Source organism: Pseudophryne corroboree, chromosome 4 (assembly GCF_028390025.1).
Source record: "Pseudophryne corroboree isolate aPseCor3 chromosome 4, aPseCor3.hap2, whole genome shotgun sequence".
Taxonomy (NCBI): domain Eukaryota; kingdom Metazoa; phylum Chordata; class Amphibia; order Anura; family Myobatrachidae; genus Pseudophryne; species Pseudophryne corroboree.
The window spans coordinates 203,372,140-203,388,580 of record NC_086447.1 but is presented as its reverse complement, the minus strand read 5'-3'; the positions used below and the strand labels follow the sequence as shown (position 1 = coordinate 203,388,580).

General features: G+C 48.8%; 1 protein-coding gene across 6 annotated transcripts in view; it reads left to right on the top strand.

Moving 5' to 3' along the window:
• SCLY (selenocysteine lyase) overlaps positions 1–16,441 on the top strand; it is a 215,140-nt gene that overhangs the window by 181,672 nt on the left and 17,027 nt on the right. For 5 of the 6 annotated variants that reach the window (XM_063915806.1, XM_063915803.1, XM_063915805.1 and 2 more), the window contains one exon: positions 15,676–16,168. The exons of the other annotated variant lie outside the window; for it this stretch is intronic. In XM_063915806.1, the coding sequence (XP_063771876.1) occupies positions 15,676–15,853 (178 nt within the window). In that variant the 3' untranslated portion in view covers positions 15,854–16,168. Of the gene's footprint in view, positions 1–15,675; positions 16,169–16,441 lie in introns of those variants that run through there. 6 annotated transcript variants of the gene reach the window in all.

Here is a 16,441-nt window from a genome sequence, read left to right as displayed (position 1 = left end):
AATGTTTTACTGTCGTTAGAACAAATAAAGGATGCATTTATCTATATGCGTGATGCACAGAGGGATATTTGCACACTGGCATCTCGGGTGAGTGCTATGTCCATTTCAGCCAGAAGAGCCTTATGGACACGACAGTGGACAGGCGATGCGGATTCAAAACGTCACATGGAGGTTTTGCCGTATAAAGGGGAGGAGTTATTTGGAGTTGGTCTATCAGACTTGGTGGCCACGGCTACTGCCGGGAAATCCACTTTTTTACCTCAAGTCACTCCCCAACAGAGAAAGGCACCGACCTTTCAACCGCAGCCTTTTCGCTCCTACAAAAATAAGAGAGCAAAGGGCTTGTCGTACCTGCCACGAGGCAGAGGAAGAGGGAAGAGACACCAACAGGCAGCTCCTTCCCAGGAACAGAAGCCCTCCCCGGCTCCTGCAAAAACCTCAGCATGACGCTGGGGCCTCTCAAGCGGACTCGGGGACAGTGGGGGGCCGTCTCAAAAATTACAGCGCGCAGTGGGCTCACTCGCAGGTAGACCCCTGGATCCTGCAGATAATATCTCAGGGGTACAGGTTGGAATTAGAGACGGATCCTCCTCATCGTTTCCTGAAGTCTGCCTTACCAACCGTCTCTTCCGAAAGGGAGAGGGTGTTGGAAGCCATTCACAAGCTGTACGCTCAGCAGGTGATAGTCAAAGTACCCCTATTACAACAAGGAAAGGGGTATTATTCCACTCTATTTGTGGTACCGAAGCCGGATGGCTCGGTAAGGCCTATTCTAAATCTGAAGTCCTTGAACCTCTACATAAAAAAGTTCAAGTTCAAGATGGAGTCACTCAGAGCAGTGATAGCGAACCTGGAAGAAGGGGACTTTATGGTATCCTTGGACATCAAGGATGCGTATCTACACGTTCCGATTTACCCCGCACACCAGGGGTACCTCAGGTTCATTGTTCAAAACTGTCACTATCAGTTTCAGACGCTGCCGTTCGGATTGTCCACGGCGCCTCGGGTCTTTACCAAGGTAATGGCCGAGATGATGATTCTTCTTCGAAGAAAAGGCGTATTAGTTATCCCATACTTGGACGATCTCCTAATAAGGGCAAGGTCCAGAGAACAGCTGGAGACAGCTTTAGCACTATCTCAAGAGGTGCTAAGACAACACGGGTGGATTCTGAATATTCCAAAATCCCATTTAATCCCGACAACTCGTCTGCTGTTCCTAGGAATGATTCTGGACACGGTTCAGAAAAAGGTTTTCCTTCCAGAGGAAAAAGCCAAGGAGTTATCCGATCTGGTCAGGAACCTCCTAAAACCAGGAAAAGTGTCAGTACATCAATGCACAAGAGTCCTGGGAAAAATGGTGGCTTCTTACGAAGCAATTCCATTCGGCAGATTCCATGCAAGAATATTCCAAAGGGATCTGTTGGACAAATGGTCAGGGTCGCATCTGCAGATGCACCTGCGAATAACCCTGTCACCAAAGACAAGGGTGTCACTTCTGTGGTGGTTGCAGAAGGCTCACCTATTAGAAGGCCGCAGATTCGGCATTCAGGATTGGATCCTGGTGACCACGGACGCCAGCCTGAGAGGCTGGGGAGCAGTCACACAAGGAAGAAACTTCCAGGGAGTATGGACGAGTCTGGAAAAGTCTCTTCACATAAACATTCTGGAACTAAGAGCAATCTACAATGCTCTAAGCCAGGCGGAACTTCTCCTGCAAGGAAAGCCGGTGTTGATTCAGTCGGACAACATCACGGCGGTCGCCCATGTAAACAGGCAGGGCGGCACAAGAAGCAGGAGTGCAATGGCAGAAGCTGCCAAGATTCTTCGCTGGGCGGAGAATCACGTGATAGCACTGTCAGCAGTGTTCATCCCGGGCGTGGACAACTGGGAAGCAGACTTCCTCAGCAGACACGATCTTCATCCGGGAGAGTGGGGTCTACATCCAGAAGTCTTCAACATGTTAATAGACCGTTGGGAAAGACCAATTGTAGACATGATGGCGTCTCGCCTCAACAAGAAACTGGACAAATATTGCGCCAGGTCAAGAGATCCACAGGCAATAGCTGTGGACGCACTGGTAACTTCTTGGGTGTACCAGTCAGTGTATGTGTTTCCTCCTCTGCCGCTCATACCAAAGGTATTGAAGATCATACGGCAAAGAAGGGTAAGAACAATACTAGTGGTTCCGGATTGGCCGAGAAGGACTTGGTATCCGGAACTTCAAGAGATGCTCACGGACGAACCGTGGCCTCTACCTCTGAGAAGGGACCTGCTACAGCAGGGTCCCTGTCTTTTTCAAGACTTACCGCGGCTGCGTTTGACGGCATGGCGGTTGAACGCCAGATCCTAAAAGGGAAAGGCATTCCAGAAGAAGTCATTCCTACCTTGATTAAGGCACGGAAGGAAGTCACCGTGAAACATTATCACCGCATTTGGCGAAAATATGTAGCGTGGTGCGAGGATCGGAAGGTTCCGACGGAGGAATTCCAACTGGGTCGTTTCCTACATTTCCTGCAATCAGGATTATCTATGGGTCTCAAATTGGGATCCATTAAGGTTCAAATTTCGGCCCTGTCAATATTCTTCCAAAAAGAATTGGCCTCTGTCCCTGAGGTCCAGACTTTTGTCAAGGGAGTACTGCATATACAGCCTCCTGTGGTGCCTCCGGTGGCACCGTGGGATCTAAATGTAGTTTTAGATTTCCTCAAATCCCATTGGTTTGAACCATTGAAAAAGGTGGATTTGAAATATCTCACATTGAAAGTGACTATGTTACTAGCCCTGGCCTCTGCCAGGAGAATATCTGAATTGGCGGCTTTATCTTATAAAAGTCCTTATCTAATCTTCCATTCGGATAGGGCAGAACTGCGGACTCGTCCGCATTTTCTCCCTAAAGTGGTATCAGCATTTCATCTGAACCAACCTATTGTGGTGCCTGCGGCCACTAGCGACTTGGAGGACTCCAAGTTGTTGGACGTTGTCAGAGCCTTAAAAATATACATTGCAAGGACGGCTGGAGTCAGAAAATCTGACTCGCTGTTTATATTGTATGCACCCAACAAGTTGGGCGCACCTGCTTCTAAGCAGTCGATTGCTCGTTGGATTTGTAACACAATTCAACTTGCACATTCTGTGGCAGGCCTGCCACAGCCTAAAACTGTAAAAGCCCACTCCACAAGGAAGGTGGGCTCATCTTGGGCGGCTGCCCGAGGGGTCTCGGCATTACAACTCTGCCGAGCAGCTACGTGGTCGGGGGAGAACACGTTTGTAAAATTTTACAAATTTGATACCCTGGCAAAGGAGGACCTGGAGTTCTCTCATTCGGTGCTGCAGAGTCATCCGCACTCTCCCGCCCGTTTGGGAGCTTTGGTATAATCCCCATGGTCCTTTCAGGAACCCCAGCATCCACTTAGGACGATAGAGAAAATAAGAATTTACTTACCGATAATTCTATTTCTCGGAGTCCGTAGTGGATGCTGGGCGCCCATCCCAAGTGCGGATTATCTGCAATACTTGTACATAGTTATTGTTAACTAATTCGGGTTATTGTTAAGGAGCCATCTTTAAGAGGCCCTTTCTGTTGTCATACTGTTAACTGGGTTTAGATCACAAGTTGTACGGTGTGATTGGTGTGGCTGGTATGAGTCTTACCCGGGATTCAAAATGCCTCCCTTATTGTGTATGCTCGTCCGGGCACAGTACCTAACTGGAGTCTGGAGGAGGGTCATAGGGGGAGGAGCCAGTGCACACCACCTGACCTAGTAAAGCTTTACTTTTTTGTGCCCTGTCTCCTGCGGAGCCGCTATTCCCCATGGTCCTTTCAGGAACCCCAGCATCCACTACGGACTCCGAGAAATAGAATTATCGGTAAGTAAATTCTTATTTTAAACAGCCTTGTTGCAACCCTCGCACACGAACTGTGATTCAGTTCAGAGGTCGGGGTTGATATCTAGTCGTTCCCTTTATTTTCACAGGATCTTTGCATTAGAAGTCCTTTGAAAATATAAAGCATAAACATAAAAAACACATGGAAAATCCTCTGCATCAGAGATCTACCTACAAGTAACCAGTAGAGGGAGTATACTCTATACTAAAACCCCTCCCCCTGTTCTAACTGGTCAGGATTTATGGCTCCACTCTAGTGGCCGTATAGCTTCCCCTGCTCAGCATCTTGGCGCCTCTTATATTTTAAAGACAGCGGTGCAAGTGTGCGGGTACGGGTGGGTACGGCGTACCCTTAAGAATTTAGCCGTGGGTACGCTGTACCCAGAACGACAGGCCGCCGCTCCCCGTCTCTCACTCCCTCTGCAGCTCACCGCCGCTCACCGCCGTTGATGTGAGAGGAGGAGAGCGCAGCCTGCGCCTCTCCTTCCCCTCAGTCTCCGGCGGGGGTCTCAGTTCAATTCAGCGCCGATCCGTGAGCCAATCAGAGCTCGCGGTGCACCGCGAGCTCTGATTGGCTCACGGATTGGCACTGAATTGAATTGAGACACCCGCACCCGCCGGAGACTGAGGGGAAGGAGAGGCGCAGGCTGCGCTTCTCCTCCCCTCACACAGACAGGATGGCAGCGGTGAGCAGCAGCGGGGAGGGATGGGGGCATGTCCGGCACTGGAGGGGCATGTATACCTGGCACTGGGACCATATCTGGCACTTGGAGCATATCTTGCACTGGGGGGACTTGTGTACCTGACACTGGGGGGATATCTGGCACTGGGGGCATATCTGGCACTCGGGGGACATGTGTATCTGGCACTGGGGCCATATCTGGCACTGGGGGGACATGTGTATCTGGTACTGGGGGGACGTGTATCTGGCACTGGGGGGACATGTGTATCTGGCACTGAGGGCATATCTGGCACTAGGGGGGCATGTGTATCTGGCACTGGGGGCATTTCTGTATCTGGCACTGGAGGCATATCTGGCACTGTGTGGCATTTCTGTATCTGGCACTGGGGGGCAATGTATATCTGACACAGTGGGGGCATTTGTGTATCTGGCACTGTGGGGCAATGTGTATCTGGCACTGTGAGGCAATGTATATCTGGCACTCTGGGGCCATTTGTGTATCTGGCACAGTGAGGCAATGTGTATCTGGCACTGTGGGGAAACGTGTATCTGGCACTATTGGGGTCATATGTGTATCTGCCCCTCCCCCATATGTGTATCACCCCCCCATTTTCATTGGCCACACCCATTTTTGACGCGCGCACACAGTACCCGTAACATATTTTTTCTACTTGCACCATTGCTTAAAGATTGCCGCCACTGAATTTTTTTGTACACTTCATAACATTCCCCCCAGCGCCCTATCTATCCCAGGGCTCCAGCTCCCCGTGTCAAACAGCTCTCCTAACTATTCAGCAGCATCTGTGGATTCTAACCCCCGCTGTGTCTCCCACCTATCTCTGAACCCCCGACCCTCCGAGTGTGCCGGTGGAGGGAGGGCACGTGGGAGATAGTAGCAGCGTTTTGTTAAGAGCGGCTTCGGGAGTGCAGGGACGATGCAGCCCTCAGCCGCATGACACGGAATGCTGCGGCCAGCCACAGGTGCAGTATTACAGAGCCGCTGGAGGGAGGGAGAGAGGGGGATGCTGCACTGTCTGCCCGGCCACCAGAGTCCAATAGACGGAAGGCAGTAGCGTGCAGCGCGACACTACAAAGACTCCTGAAATAGGTTTCTTCCCCCCTTTTCCCAACGGTACTCACAGTACAATGAGCTGCATAAAAACCTGATGCTTCGGATTTACCTGTAGAGATGTAGATCCCTTGAGCTGGGTTCCTTGTCTCTCTATTCTGAGGCCATTTGTCACCCTTTTATTAGGTAGACATAGCCTTATCTTCATCTAGTAACGCCTGCACCCTCCTTTCATTTAAGTAGGATTGGGCACCATTTTTCTTTGGAAAAACCTGCACCCTCCTTTTAGTTAGGAGGGATTGGGTCAGTCATAAATGACAAAACACAAATAAATAAATAAATTATTTAAGGAGCAGGAGCTCCCATCTGTGCTTCTTTCCTCCTAGCACAATTTTACAAACTGAGGGGCGTGAAGGGGGAGGAGCCGGCTGTGCACACAATGTTTAATTTTAGATTGTGCCACACCTCCGGTTGCAAGCTTCACACCACTACTGTATATGCTGTTCCAGTGTCCCCTAGTGGATGAAAGAGAAACAGCTATAAGAGAGTAGGCCAGCACATTAGGTATTGATACCACCTTTTACACCACTATTGGTGCATCTTTAATACATGCATGGTGTAATGATTCTGAAGCCACAAGTCCTATAACTCACAACAAACGCCTTCTTCTCTCACATTGGCCAAAGTAAAACTGAAACAGTTACCGAGATACTGTCCTCAGGACGAAGTTGGGAAGGTCCATTTCACTGCCCAGTCTTCCTTGCAGTCACCAGAGTGTTACTAATACAGCTCGTGCTGTTCCTAGTCTTGGAAAAAAACTTTTTGAGATGATTTCTGGTGGGCCAGGGCAAACAGGATGGGTGTGGTGTGTTAGGTAGATTAGACTTAGGTCGACAGTGTCTAGTTCGACCACTGTTGTTCGACAGTAAGTAGGTCGATATGGTTTATAGGTCGACAGGGACTCTAGATCAGTGATGGCTAACCTTGACACTCCAGCTGTTGTTGAACTACACATCCCAGCATGCCCTGCATCAGTTTTAGCATGGCCAAATAGCAAAACTGTAGCAAGGCATGCTGGGATGTTTAGTTCAACAACAGCTGGAGAGTCGAGGTTAGCCATCATTGCTCTAGGTCGACTTGAGAAAAGGTTAACATGAGTTTTTTTACTTTTTTTGGTGTCGTTTTCTCCGTACAGTGACCGGGACCACCTCAATTAGTGCACCGTGTCCCCTCGCATGACTCTCTTCACTCGCCATGCTTCGGGCAAGGTTACTGTTCCCAATTGTAGTCCACGTGGATCGTAAAGTATGAAAAAAATGCAAAAAATTGAAAGAAAAGAGTAAAAAAACTCATGTCAACTTTTTGTCATGTCGACCTAGAGTCCCTGTCGACCTAGAAACCATATCGACCTACTTATTGTCGCCCAATAGTGGTCGACCTAGACAGGGATATATATACTAACATTCGTAATTTTCGGAAAAAGGTCAAAGTTCAATCACGAATGACATCGAAAGTGTAAACTTGCAACTTTTTGAATTTATTACGACTAATTTACTAAGCTGTCGTATTCGGATTTTTCATTTGTTCCGATGTCGATGTCATTCGTGTTTTTTCTCTAACGTCCTAAGTGGATGCTGGGGACTCCGTCAGGACCATGGGGTTTAGCGGCTCCGCAGGAGACAGGGCACAATAATAAAAGCTTTAGGATCAGGTGGTGTGCACTGGCTCCTCCCCCTATGACCCTCCTCCAAGCCTCAGTTAGATCTTTGTGCCCGGCCGAGAAGGGTGCAATCTAGGTGGCTCTCCTGAGCTGCTTAGAATAAAAGTTTAAGTTAGGTTTTTTATTTTCAGTGAGTCCTGCTGGCAACAGGCTCACTGCTACGAGGGACTTAGGGGAGAGAAGTAAACTCACCTGCGTGCAGGATGGATTTGCTTCTTAGGCTACTGGACACCATTAGCTCCAGAGGGAGTCGGAACACAGGTCTCACCCTGGGGTTCGTCCCGGAGCCGTGCCGCCGACCCCCCTTGCAGATGCCGAAGTTGAAGAGGTCCAGAGGTCCAGAAACAGGCGGCAGAAGACTTTCAGTCTTCATAAGGTAGCGCACAGCACTGCAGCTGTGCGCCATTGTTGTCAGCACACTTCATACCAGCGGTCACTGAGGGTGCAGGGCGCTGGGGGGGGCGCCCTGGGCAGCAATGTATTATACCTTTTTTATGGCTAAAATACATCACATATAGCCCTTGAGGCTATATGGATGTATTTAACCCCTGCCAGATCTCACATACTCCGGGAGAAGAGCCCGCCGTTTTAGGGGGCGGGGCCTATTCTCCTCAGCACACGGCGCCATTTTCCTGCTCAGCTCTGCTGTGAGGAAGGCTCCCAGGCTCTCCCCTGCACTGCACTACAGAAACAGGGTTAAAACAGAGAGGGGGGGCACTTATTTGGCGATATGATTACATATGTGAAAATGCTATAAGGGAAAACACTTGTATAAGGGGTTGTCCCTGTATAATTATAGCGTTTTTGGTGTGTGCTGGCAAACTCTCCCTCTGTCTCCCCAAAGGGCTAGTGGGGTCCTGTCCTCTATCAGAGCATTCCCTGTGTGTGTGCTGTGTGTCGGTACGTGTGTGTCGACATGTAGGAGGACGATGTTGGTGAGGAGGCGGAGCAAATTGCCTGTATTGGTGATGTCACTCTCTAGGGAGTCGACACCGGAATGGATGGCTTATGTAGGAATTACGTGATAATGTCAACACGATGCAAGGTCAGTTGACGACATGAGACGGCCGGCAAACAAATTAGTACCTGTCCAGGCGTCTCAGACACCGTCAGGGGCTTGTAAAAACGCCCATTTACCTCAGTTGGTCGACACAGACACAGACACGGACACTGACTTCAGTGTCGACGGTGAAGAAACAAACGTATTTTCCTTTAGGGCCACACGTTACATGTTAAGGGCAATGAAGGAGGTGTTACATATTTCTGATACTACAAGTACCACAAATAAGGGTATTATGTAGGGTGGGAATAATCTACTTGTAGTTTTTCCTGAATCAGATAAATTAAAGTGTGTGATGATACGTGGGTTTCCTCCGATAGAAAATTATTGGAGGTATACCTTTTCCCGCCAGAAGTGAGGGCGAGTTGGGAAACACACCTTAGGGTGGATAAGGCGCTCACACGCTTATAAAAACAAGTGGCGTACCGTCTCCAGATACGGCCGCCCTCAAAGAGCCAGCTGATAGGAAGCTGAAAAATATCCTAAAAAGTATATACACACATACTGGTGTTATACTACGACCAGCAATCGCCTCAGCCTGGATGTGCAGCGCTGGGGGGGCTTGGTCGGATTTCCTGACTGAAAATATTGATACCCTTGACAGGAACAATATTTTATTGACTATAGAGCATTTTAAGGATGCATTTCTATATATGCGAGATGCGCAGAGGGATATTTGCATTCTGGCATCAAGAATAGATGTGATGTCCATATCTGCCAGACGATGTTTATAGACACGACAGTGGTCAGGTGATGCAGATTCCAGACGGCACATGGAAGTATTGCCGTATAAAGGGGCGGTCCATCGGACCTGGTGGCCATGGCAACAGCTGGAAAATCCACTTTTGTTACCCCAAGTCACATCTCAGCAGAAAAGGACACAGTCTTTTCAGTCTCAGTCCTTTCGTACCCATAAAGGCAGGCGGGCAAAAGGCCAGTCATATCTGCCCAGGGTTAGAGGAAAGGGAAGAAGACTGCAGCAGGCAGCCCATTCCCAGGAACAGAAGTCCTCCACAGCTTCTGCCAAGTCCGCAGCATGACGCTGGGGCCATACAAGCGGACTCAGGTGCGGTGGGGGGTCATCTCAAGAGTTTCAGCACGCAGTGGGCTCACTCGCAAGTGGACTCCTGGATCCTACACGTAGTATCCCAGGTGTACATTGGAAATTCGAGACGTCTTCCCCTCACAAGTTCCTGAAGTCTGCTTTACCAACGTCTCCCTCCGACAGGGAGGCAGTATTGGAAAAAAATTCACAGGCTGTATTCCCAGCAGGTGATAATCAAAGTACCCCTCCTACAACAAGGGAAGGGGTATTATTCCACACTATATTGTGGTACTGAAGCCAAACGGCTCGGTGAGATCTAAAAGATTTGAACAATTACATACAAGGGTTCAAATCAAGATGGAGTCACTCAGAGCAGTGATAGCGAACCAGGACGATATGGTGTCACTGGATATCAGGGACGCTTACCTACATGTCCAAATTTTGCCCTTCTCACCAAGGGTATCTCAGGTTCGTGGTACAGAACTGTCACTATCAGTTCAGACGCTGCCGTTTGGATTGTCCACGGCACCCCGGGTCTTTACCATGGTAATGGCCGAAATGATGATTCTTCCTAAAAGAAATATGGACGCTTTCCTGATAAGGGCAAGGTCCAGAGAACAGTTGGCGGTCGGAGTAGCACTATCTCAAGTAGTTCTACGACAGCACGAGTGGATTCTGAATATTCCAAAATCGCAGCTTTTTCCGACGACACGTCTAATGTTCCTAGGAATGATTCTGGACACAGTCCAGAAAAGGATGTTTTCTCCCGGAGAAGAAGACCAGGGAGTTATCCGAGCTAGTCAGGAACCTCCTAAAACCAGGAAAAGTATCAGTGCATCATTGCACAAGGGTCCTGTGAAAAATGGTGGTTTCTTACAAAGCGATCCCATTCGGTAGATTTCACGCAAGAACCTTTCAGTGGAATCTGCTGGGAAAATGGTCCGGATCGCATCTTCAGATGCATCAGCGGACAACCCTGTCTCCAAGGACAAGGGTGTTTTCTTCTGCGGTGGCTGCAGAGTGCTCATCTATGAAAGGGCCGCAGATTCGACATTCAGGACTGGGTCCTGGTGACCACGGATGCCAGCCTGAGTGGCTGGGGAGCAGTCACACAAGGAAAAAAATTTCCAGGGAGTGTGATCAAGTCTGGAGACTTCTCTCCACATAAATATACTGGAGCTAAGGGCAATTTACAAGGCTCTAAGCTTAGCAAGACCTCTGCTTCAAGGTCAGCCGGTATTGATCCAGTGGGACAACATCACGGCAGTCGCCCACGTAAACAGACAGGGCGGCACATGAAGCAGGAGGGAAATGGCAGAAACTGCAAGGATTCTTCGCTGGGCGAAAAATCATGTGATAACACTCTCAGCAGTGTTAATTCCGGGAGTCGAAAACTGGGAAGCAAACTTCCTCAGCAGGCATAACCTCCACCCGGGAGAGTGGGGACTTCAGCGGGAAGTCTTCCACATGATTGTAAACCGTTGGGAAAAACCAAAGGTGGACATGATGGCGTCCCGCCTGAACAAAAAACTAGACAAATATTGCGCCAGGTCAAGGGACCCTCAGGCAATAGCGGTGGACGCTCTGGTAACACGGTGGGTGTACCAGTCAGGGTATGTGTTCCCTCCTATGCATCTCATACCAAAAGTACTGAGAATCATAAGAAGCAGATGAGTAAGAACGATACTCGTGGTTCCGGATGGGTCAAGAAGGACTTGGTACCCGGAATTTCAAGAGATGCTCACGGAAGAACCGTGGCCTCTACCTTTAAGAAAGGACCTGCTCCAGCAGGGGCCTTGTCTGTTCCAAGACTTACCGCGGCTGCGTTTGACGGCATGGCAGTTGAACGCCGGATCCTGAAAGGGCATTCCAGATGAAGTCATCCCTACCCTGGTCGAAGCCAGGAAGGATGTAACCGCAAAACATTTTCACCGCATTTGGCGAAAATATGTTGCGTGGTGTGAGGCCAAGAAGGTCCCTACAGAGGAATTCCAACTGGGTCGTTTCCTACATTTCCTGAAAACAGGACTGTCTATGGGCCTAAAATTAGGGTCCATTAAGGTTCAAATTTCGACCCTGTCAAATTTCTTCCAGAAAGAACTGGCTTCAGTGCCTGAAGTTCAGACGTTTGTAAAAAGGGTACTGCATATACAGCCTCCTTTTGTGCCCCCAGTGGCACCTTGGGATCTCAATGTTGTTTTGAGTTTCCTAAAGTCACATTGGTTTGATCCACTCACCACTGTGAAATTAAAATATTTCACATGGAAGGTGAAGATTCTATTAGCCCTGGCTTCAGCCAGGCGTGTGTCAGAATGGGCGGCTTTATCATATAAAAGCCCTTACTTACTTTTTCATTCTGACAGGGCAGAATTGAGGACTCGTCCTCAATTTCTCTTTAAGGTGTTTTCTGTTTTTCACATGAACCAACCTATTGTGGTACCTGCGGCTACTAGGGACTTGGAGGACTCCAAGTTACTTGACGTTGTCAGGGCCCTGAAAATATATGTTTCCAGGACGACTGGAGTCAGAAAATCTGACTCGCTGTTTAGCCTGTATGCACCCAACAAGATGGGTGTTCCTGCTTCTAAGCAGACGATTGCTCGCTGGATTTGTAGTACAATTCAGTTTGCACATTCTGTGGCAGGCTTGCCACAGCCAAAATCAGTAAAAGCCCATTCCACAAGGAAGTGGGCTCATCTTGGGCGGCTGCCCGAGGGGTCTCGGCTTTACAACTTTGCCGAGCTGCTACTTGGTCAGGGGCACACCCTGACTGAGGAGGACCTGGAGTTCTCTCATTCGGTGCTGCAGAGTCATCCGCACTCTCCCGCCCGTTTGGGAGCTTTGGTATAATCCCCATGGTCCTGACGGAGTCCCCAGCATCCACTTAGGACGTTAGAGAAAATAAGAATTTACTTACCGATAATTCTATTTCTCGTAGTCCGTAGTGGATGCTGGGCGCCCATCCCAAGTGCGGATTGTCTGCAATACTTGTACATAGTTATTGTTACAAAAATCGGGTTATTCTTGTTGTGAGCCATCTTTTCAGAGGCTCCTTCGTTGTTATCATACTGTTAACTGGGTTCAGATCACAGGTTGTACGGTGTGATTGGTGTGGCTGGTATGGGTCTTACCCGGGATTCAATATCCTTCCTTATTATGCACGCTCGTCCGGGCACAGTATCCTAACTGAGGCTTGGAGGAGGGTCATAGGGGGAGGAGCCAGTGCACACCACCTGATCCTAAAGCTTTTATTATTGTGCCCTGTCTCCTGCGGAGCCGCTAAACCCCATGGTCCTGACGGAGTCCCCAGCATCCACTACGGACCACGAGAAATAGAATTATCGGTAAGTAAATTCTTATTTTTTACCTTTTTTACGGCAGTGATTAGCAAAACACTGCCGACTTTTTCAAAATGAATCTCGGCCGGATCTGTGTGATCCGTGCTGGGGTTCTTTTTTTTTTTTTTTTTTTAAATAAACACTGTAAAACGGAGAGAAAAAATGCGTGGGGTCCCCCCTCCTAAGCATAACCAGCCTCGGGCTCTTTGTGCCGACCCTGGTTGCAGAAATATGGGGGGAAAAATGACAGGGGTTCCCCCATATTTAAGCAACCAGCATCAGGCTCTGCGCCTGGTCCTGGTTCCAAAAATACGGGGGACAAAAAGAGTAGGGGTCCCCCGTATTTCTAAAACCAGCACCGGGCTCCACTAGCTGGACAGATAATGCCACAGCCGGGGGTCACTTTTATATAGTGCCCTGCGGCCGTGGCATCAAATATCCAACTAGTCACCCCTGGCCGGGGTTCCCCTGGGGGAGTGGGGACCCCTTCAATCAAGGGGTCCCCCCCCCAGCCACCCAAGGGCCAGGGGTGAAGCCCGAGGCTGTCCCCCCCATCCAGTTGGCTGCGGATGGGGGGCTGATAGCGTTTTGTGAAAATGAAAAGATATTGTTTTTAGTAGCAGTACTACAAGGCCCAGCAAGCCTCCCCCGCATGCTGGTACTTGGAGAACCACAAGTACCAGCATGCGGCGGAAAAACGGGCCCGCTGGTACCTGTAGTACTACTACTAAAAAAATACCCAAAAAAAGACAAGACACACACACCTTGAAAGTAAAGATTTATTACATACATCCACACAAACATACAAACATACTTACCTATGGCCCCACGCAGGTCGGTCCTCTTCTCCAGTAGAATCCAAGGGGTACCTGTTGAATAAATTATAATCACCAGCTCCAGGGTCCCAGGCTCCTTGTAGCATCCATTTGTAATCCACGTACTTGAATAAAATAAAAAAACGGACACCCGAGCCACGCACTGAAAGGGGACCCATGTTTGCACATGGGTCCCCTTTCCCCGACTGCCAGAAACCCACTCTGACTTCTGTCTAAGTGGGTTTCTTCAGCCAATCAGGGAGCGCCACGTTGTAGCACCCTCCTGATCGGCTGTGTGCTCCTGTACTGACTGACAGGCAGCACGCGGCAGTGTTACAATGTAGCGCCTATGCGCTCCATTGTAACCAATGGTGGGAACTTTCTGCCCTGCGGTTGACCGAAAGTGACCTCACCGCTGAGCAGAAAGTTCCCACCATTGGTTACAATGGAGCGCATAGGCGCTACATTGTAACACTGCCGTGTGCCGCCTGTCAGTCAGTACAGGAGCACACAGCCGATCAGGAGGGTGCTACAACGTGGCGCTCCCTGATTGGCTGAAGAAACCCACTTAGACAGAAGTCAGAGTGGGTTTCTGGCAGTCGGGGAAAGGGGACCCATGTGCAAACATGGGTCCCCTTTCAGTGCGTGGCTCGGGTGTCCGTTTTTTTTATTTTATTCAAGTACGTGGATTACAAATGGATGCTACGAGGAGCCTGGGACCCTGGAGCTGGTGAGTATAATTTATTCAACAGGTACCCCTTGGATTCTACTGGAGAAGAGGACCGACCTGCGTGGGGCCATAGGTAAGTATGTTTGTATGTTTGTGTGGATGTATGTAATAAATCTTTACTTTCAAGGTGTGTGTGTGTCTTGTCTTTTTTTGGGTATTTTTTTAGTAGTAGTACTACAGGTACCAGCGGGCCCGTTTTTCCGCCGCATGCTGGTACTTGTGGTTCTCCAAGTACCAGCATGCGGGGGAGGCTTGCTGGGCCTTGTAGTACTGCTACTAAAAACAATATCTTTTCATTTTCACAAAAGGCTATCAGCCCCCCATCCGCAGCCAATTGGATGGGAGGGACAGCCTCGGGCTTCACCCCTGGCCCTTGGGTGGCTGGGGGGGGACCCCTTGATTGAAGGGGTCCCCACTCCCCCAGGGTACCCCGGCCAGGGGTGACTAGTTGGATATTTGATGCCACGGCCGCAGGGCACTATATAAAAGTGACCCCCGGCTGTGGCATTATCTGTCCAGCTAGTGGAGCCCGGTGCTGGTTTTAAAAATACGGGGGACCCCTACTCTTTTTGTCCCCCGTATTTTTGGAACCAGGACCAGGCGCAGAGCCCGATGCTGGTTGCTTAAATATGGGGGAACCCCTGTAAATTTTTTCCCCATATTTCTGCAACCAGGATCGGCTCAAAGAGCCCGAGGCTGGTTATGCTTAGGAGGGGGGACCCCACGCAATTTTTTTTTAGAAAATAACCACTTTCCCACACCTTCCCACTGATATACATGCACGGATCTCATGGATCCCTGCATGCCTATACAATCACGGATTAAAAAAGCAGGTCTGTTTTTTTTTAGCACTTTTTTACGAGTTGTAATTTTTCACGGCAGTGTTTTATTTTTTTTTGCTTTGCACTTCTTAGTAAATGACCGAGATTCATACTTAAACAGCCGTGTTTTGACCGATGGTGTATTCATTCGTAATTATTTTCATGGACTACCCAAAAAATACGAATGCCCTCATCACTGCCGTGATTTGAGTTTAGTAAATTACCGAGATGACACTTTGAAGAAAAAACGGCATCTCGGTCAAAATCGGGACCTTAGTAAATATACCCCACAGTGTCCCAACGGGATACAAAAAATACAAAAAGACAACAATTACTAGAAGCTTTTAGGTTGTCAATAAAGTTTCCCAAAACTGACTTTTGTCATAGATGTAAGCAGTTGCTTATAAGTGTTACTCTTTAATAAAAAATATCTTCTTTCAGTTCAACAATGCCCAGAATCATCTGTTGCAGACAATTTGTATGTAAAGTGATACGCTGTTTTTCTCACAGCTTCTCCCCTGTGCTGTTGAGCAGCGGAGTTCCCCCAGAGGCTGCACGAGGGGCAATTCGCTTGAGTGTGGGACGTGACACTTCCAGAGAGGATGTGGATTTGATTGTTGCAGATCTCGAACAAGCAGCACAAAGACTGGAAAATAAAGATATTAACAAGGAAGACCTGAAAACCTAACAAACGGTTCTCTTAAGGACAGATGAAAAGATGTATGTAATCATGCATTGAAGGAGCAGGCGGAATCACAGCCCTTTAAGGGTTTTCTAATTTATTAGGTCAGAAAAACACTAATTTATGTGGAAAATGTAATGCACAATCTGCTTTTTTTTTTTTTTAATTGAAAGCAGCAATATTGTAAAGGGAAATACCAGGCTTTTATAAATCCTGCAGCAAAAAATCGCTGTTCATTACAATACAATATGATTGTATCTCTGCAGCGGGGTACACTGGGATTCCACAGGGTATAATATCGGGGTGTAGAGTTGGATCTTGATCTGGGGCACCAACAGGCTAAAGCTTTGACTGTTCCTGGGATGCACTGCACTGCCTCCTCTATAGCCCCGCCTCCAGGCACTGGAGCTCAGTTTGTAAGTTGGTGCCTGCAGTGCAGGCAGTTAACAGGGAGGGGCTGCGCTAGGCAGCCCTGAAAAGAGCTTTTTTAGAAGACTTCAAGGGCCGCAGCACAAGCACTAGTTGCAGTGTATGTCATGTTGACATTCTGTGCTGCGGCTCCATCACCTCCCCCAGCGGCGCTGTATACTCCCG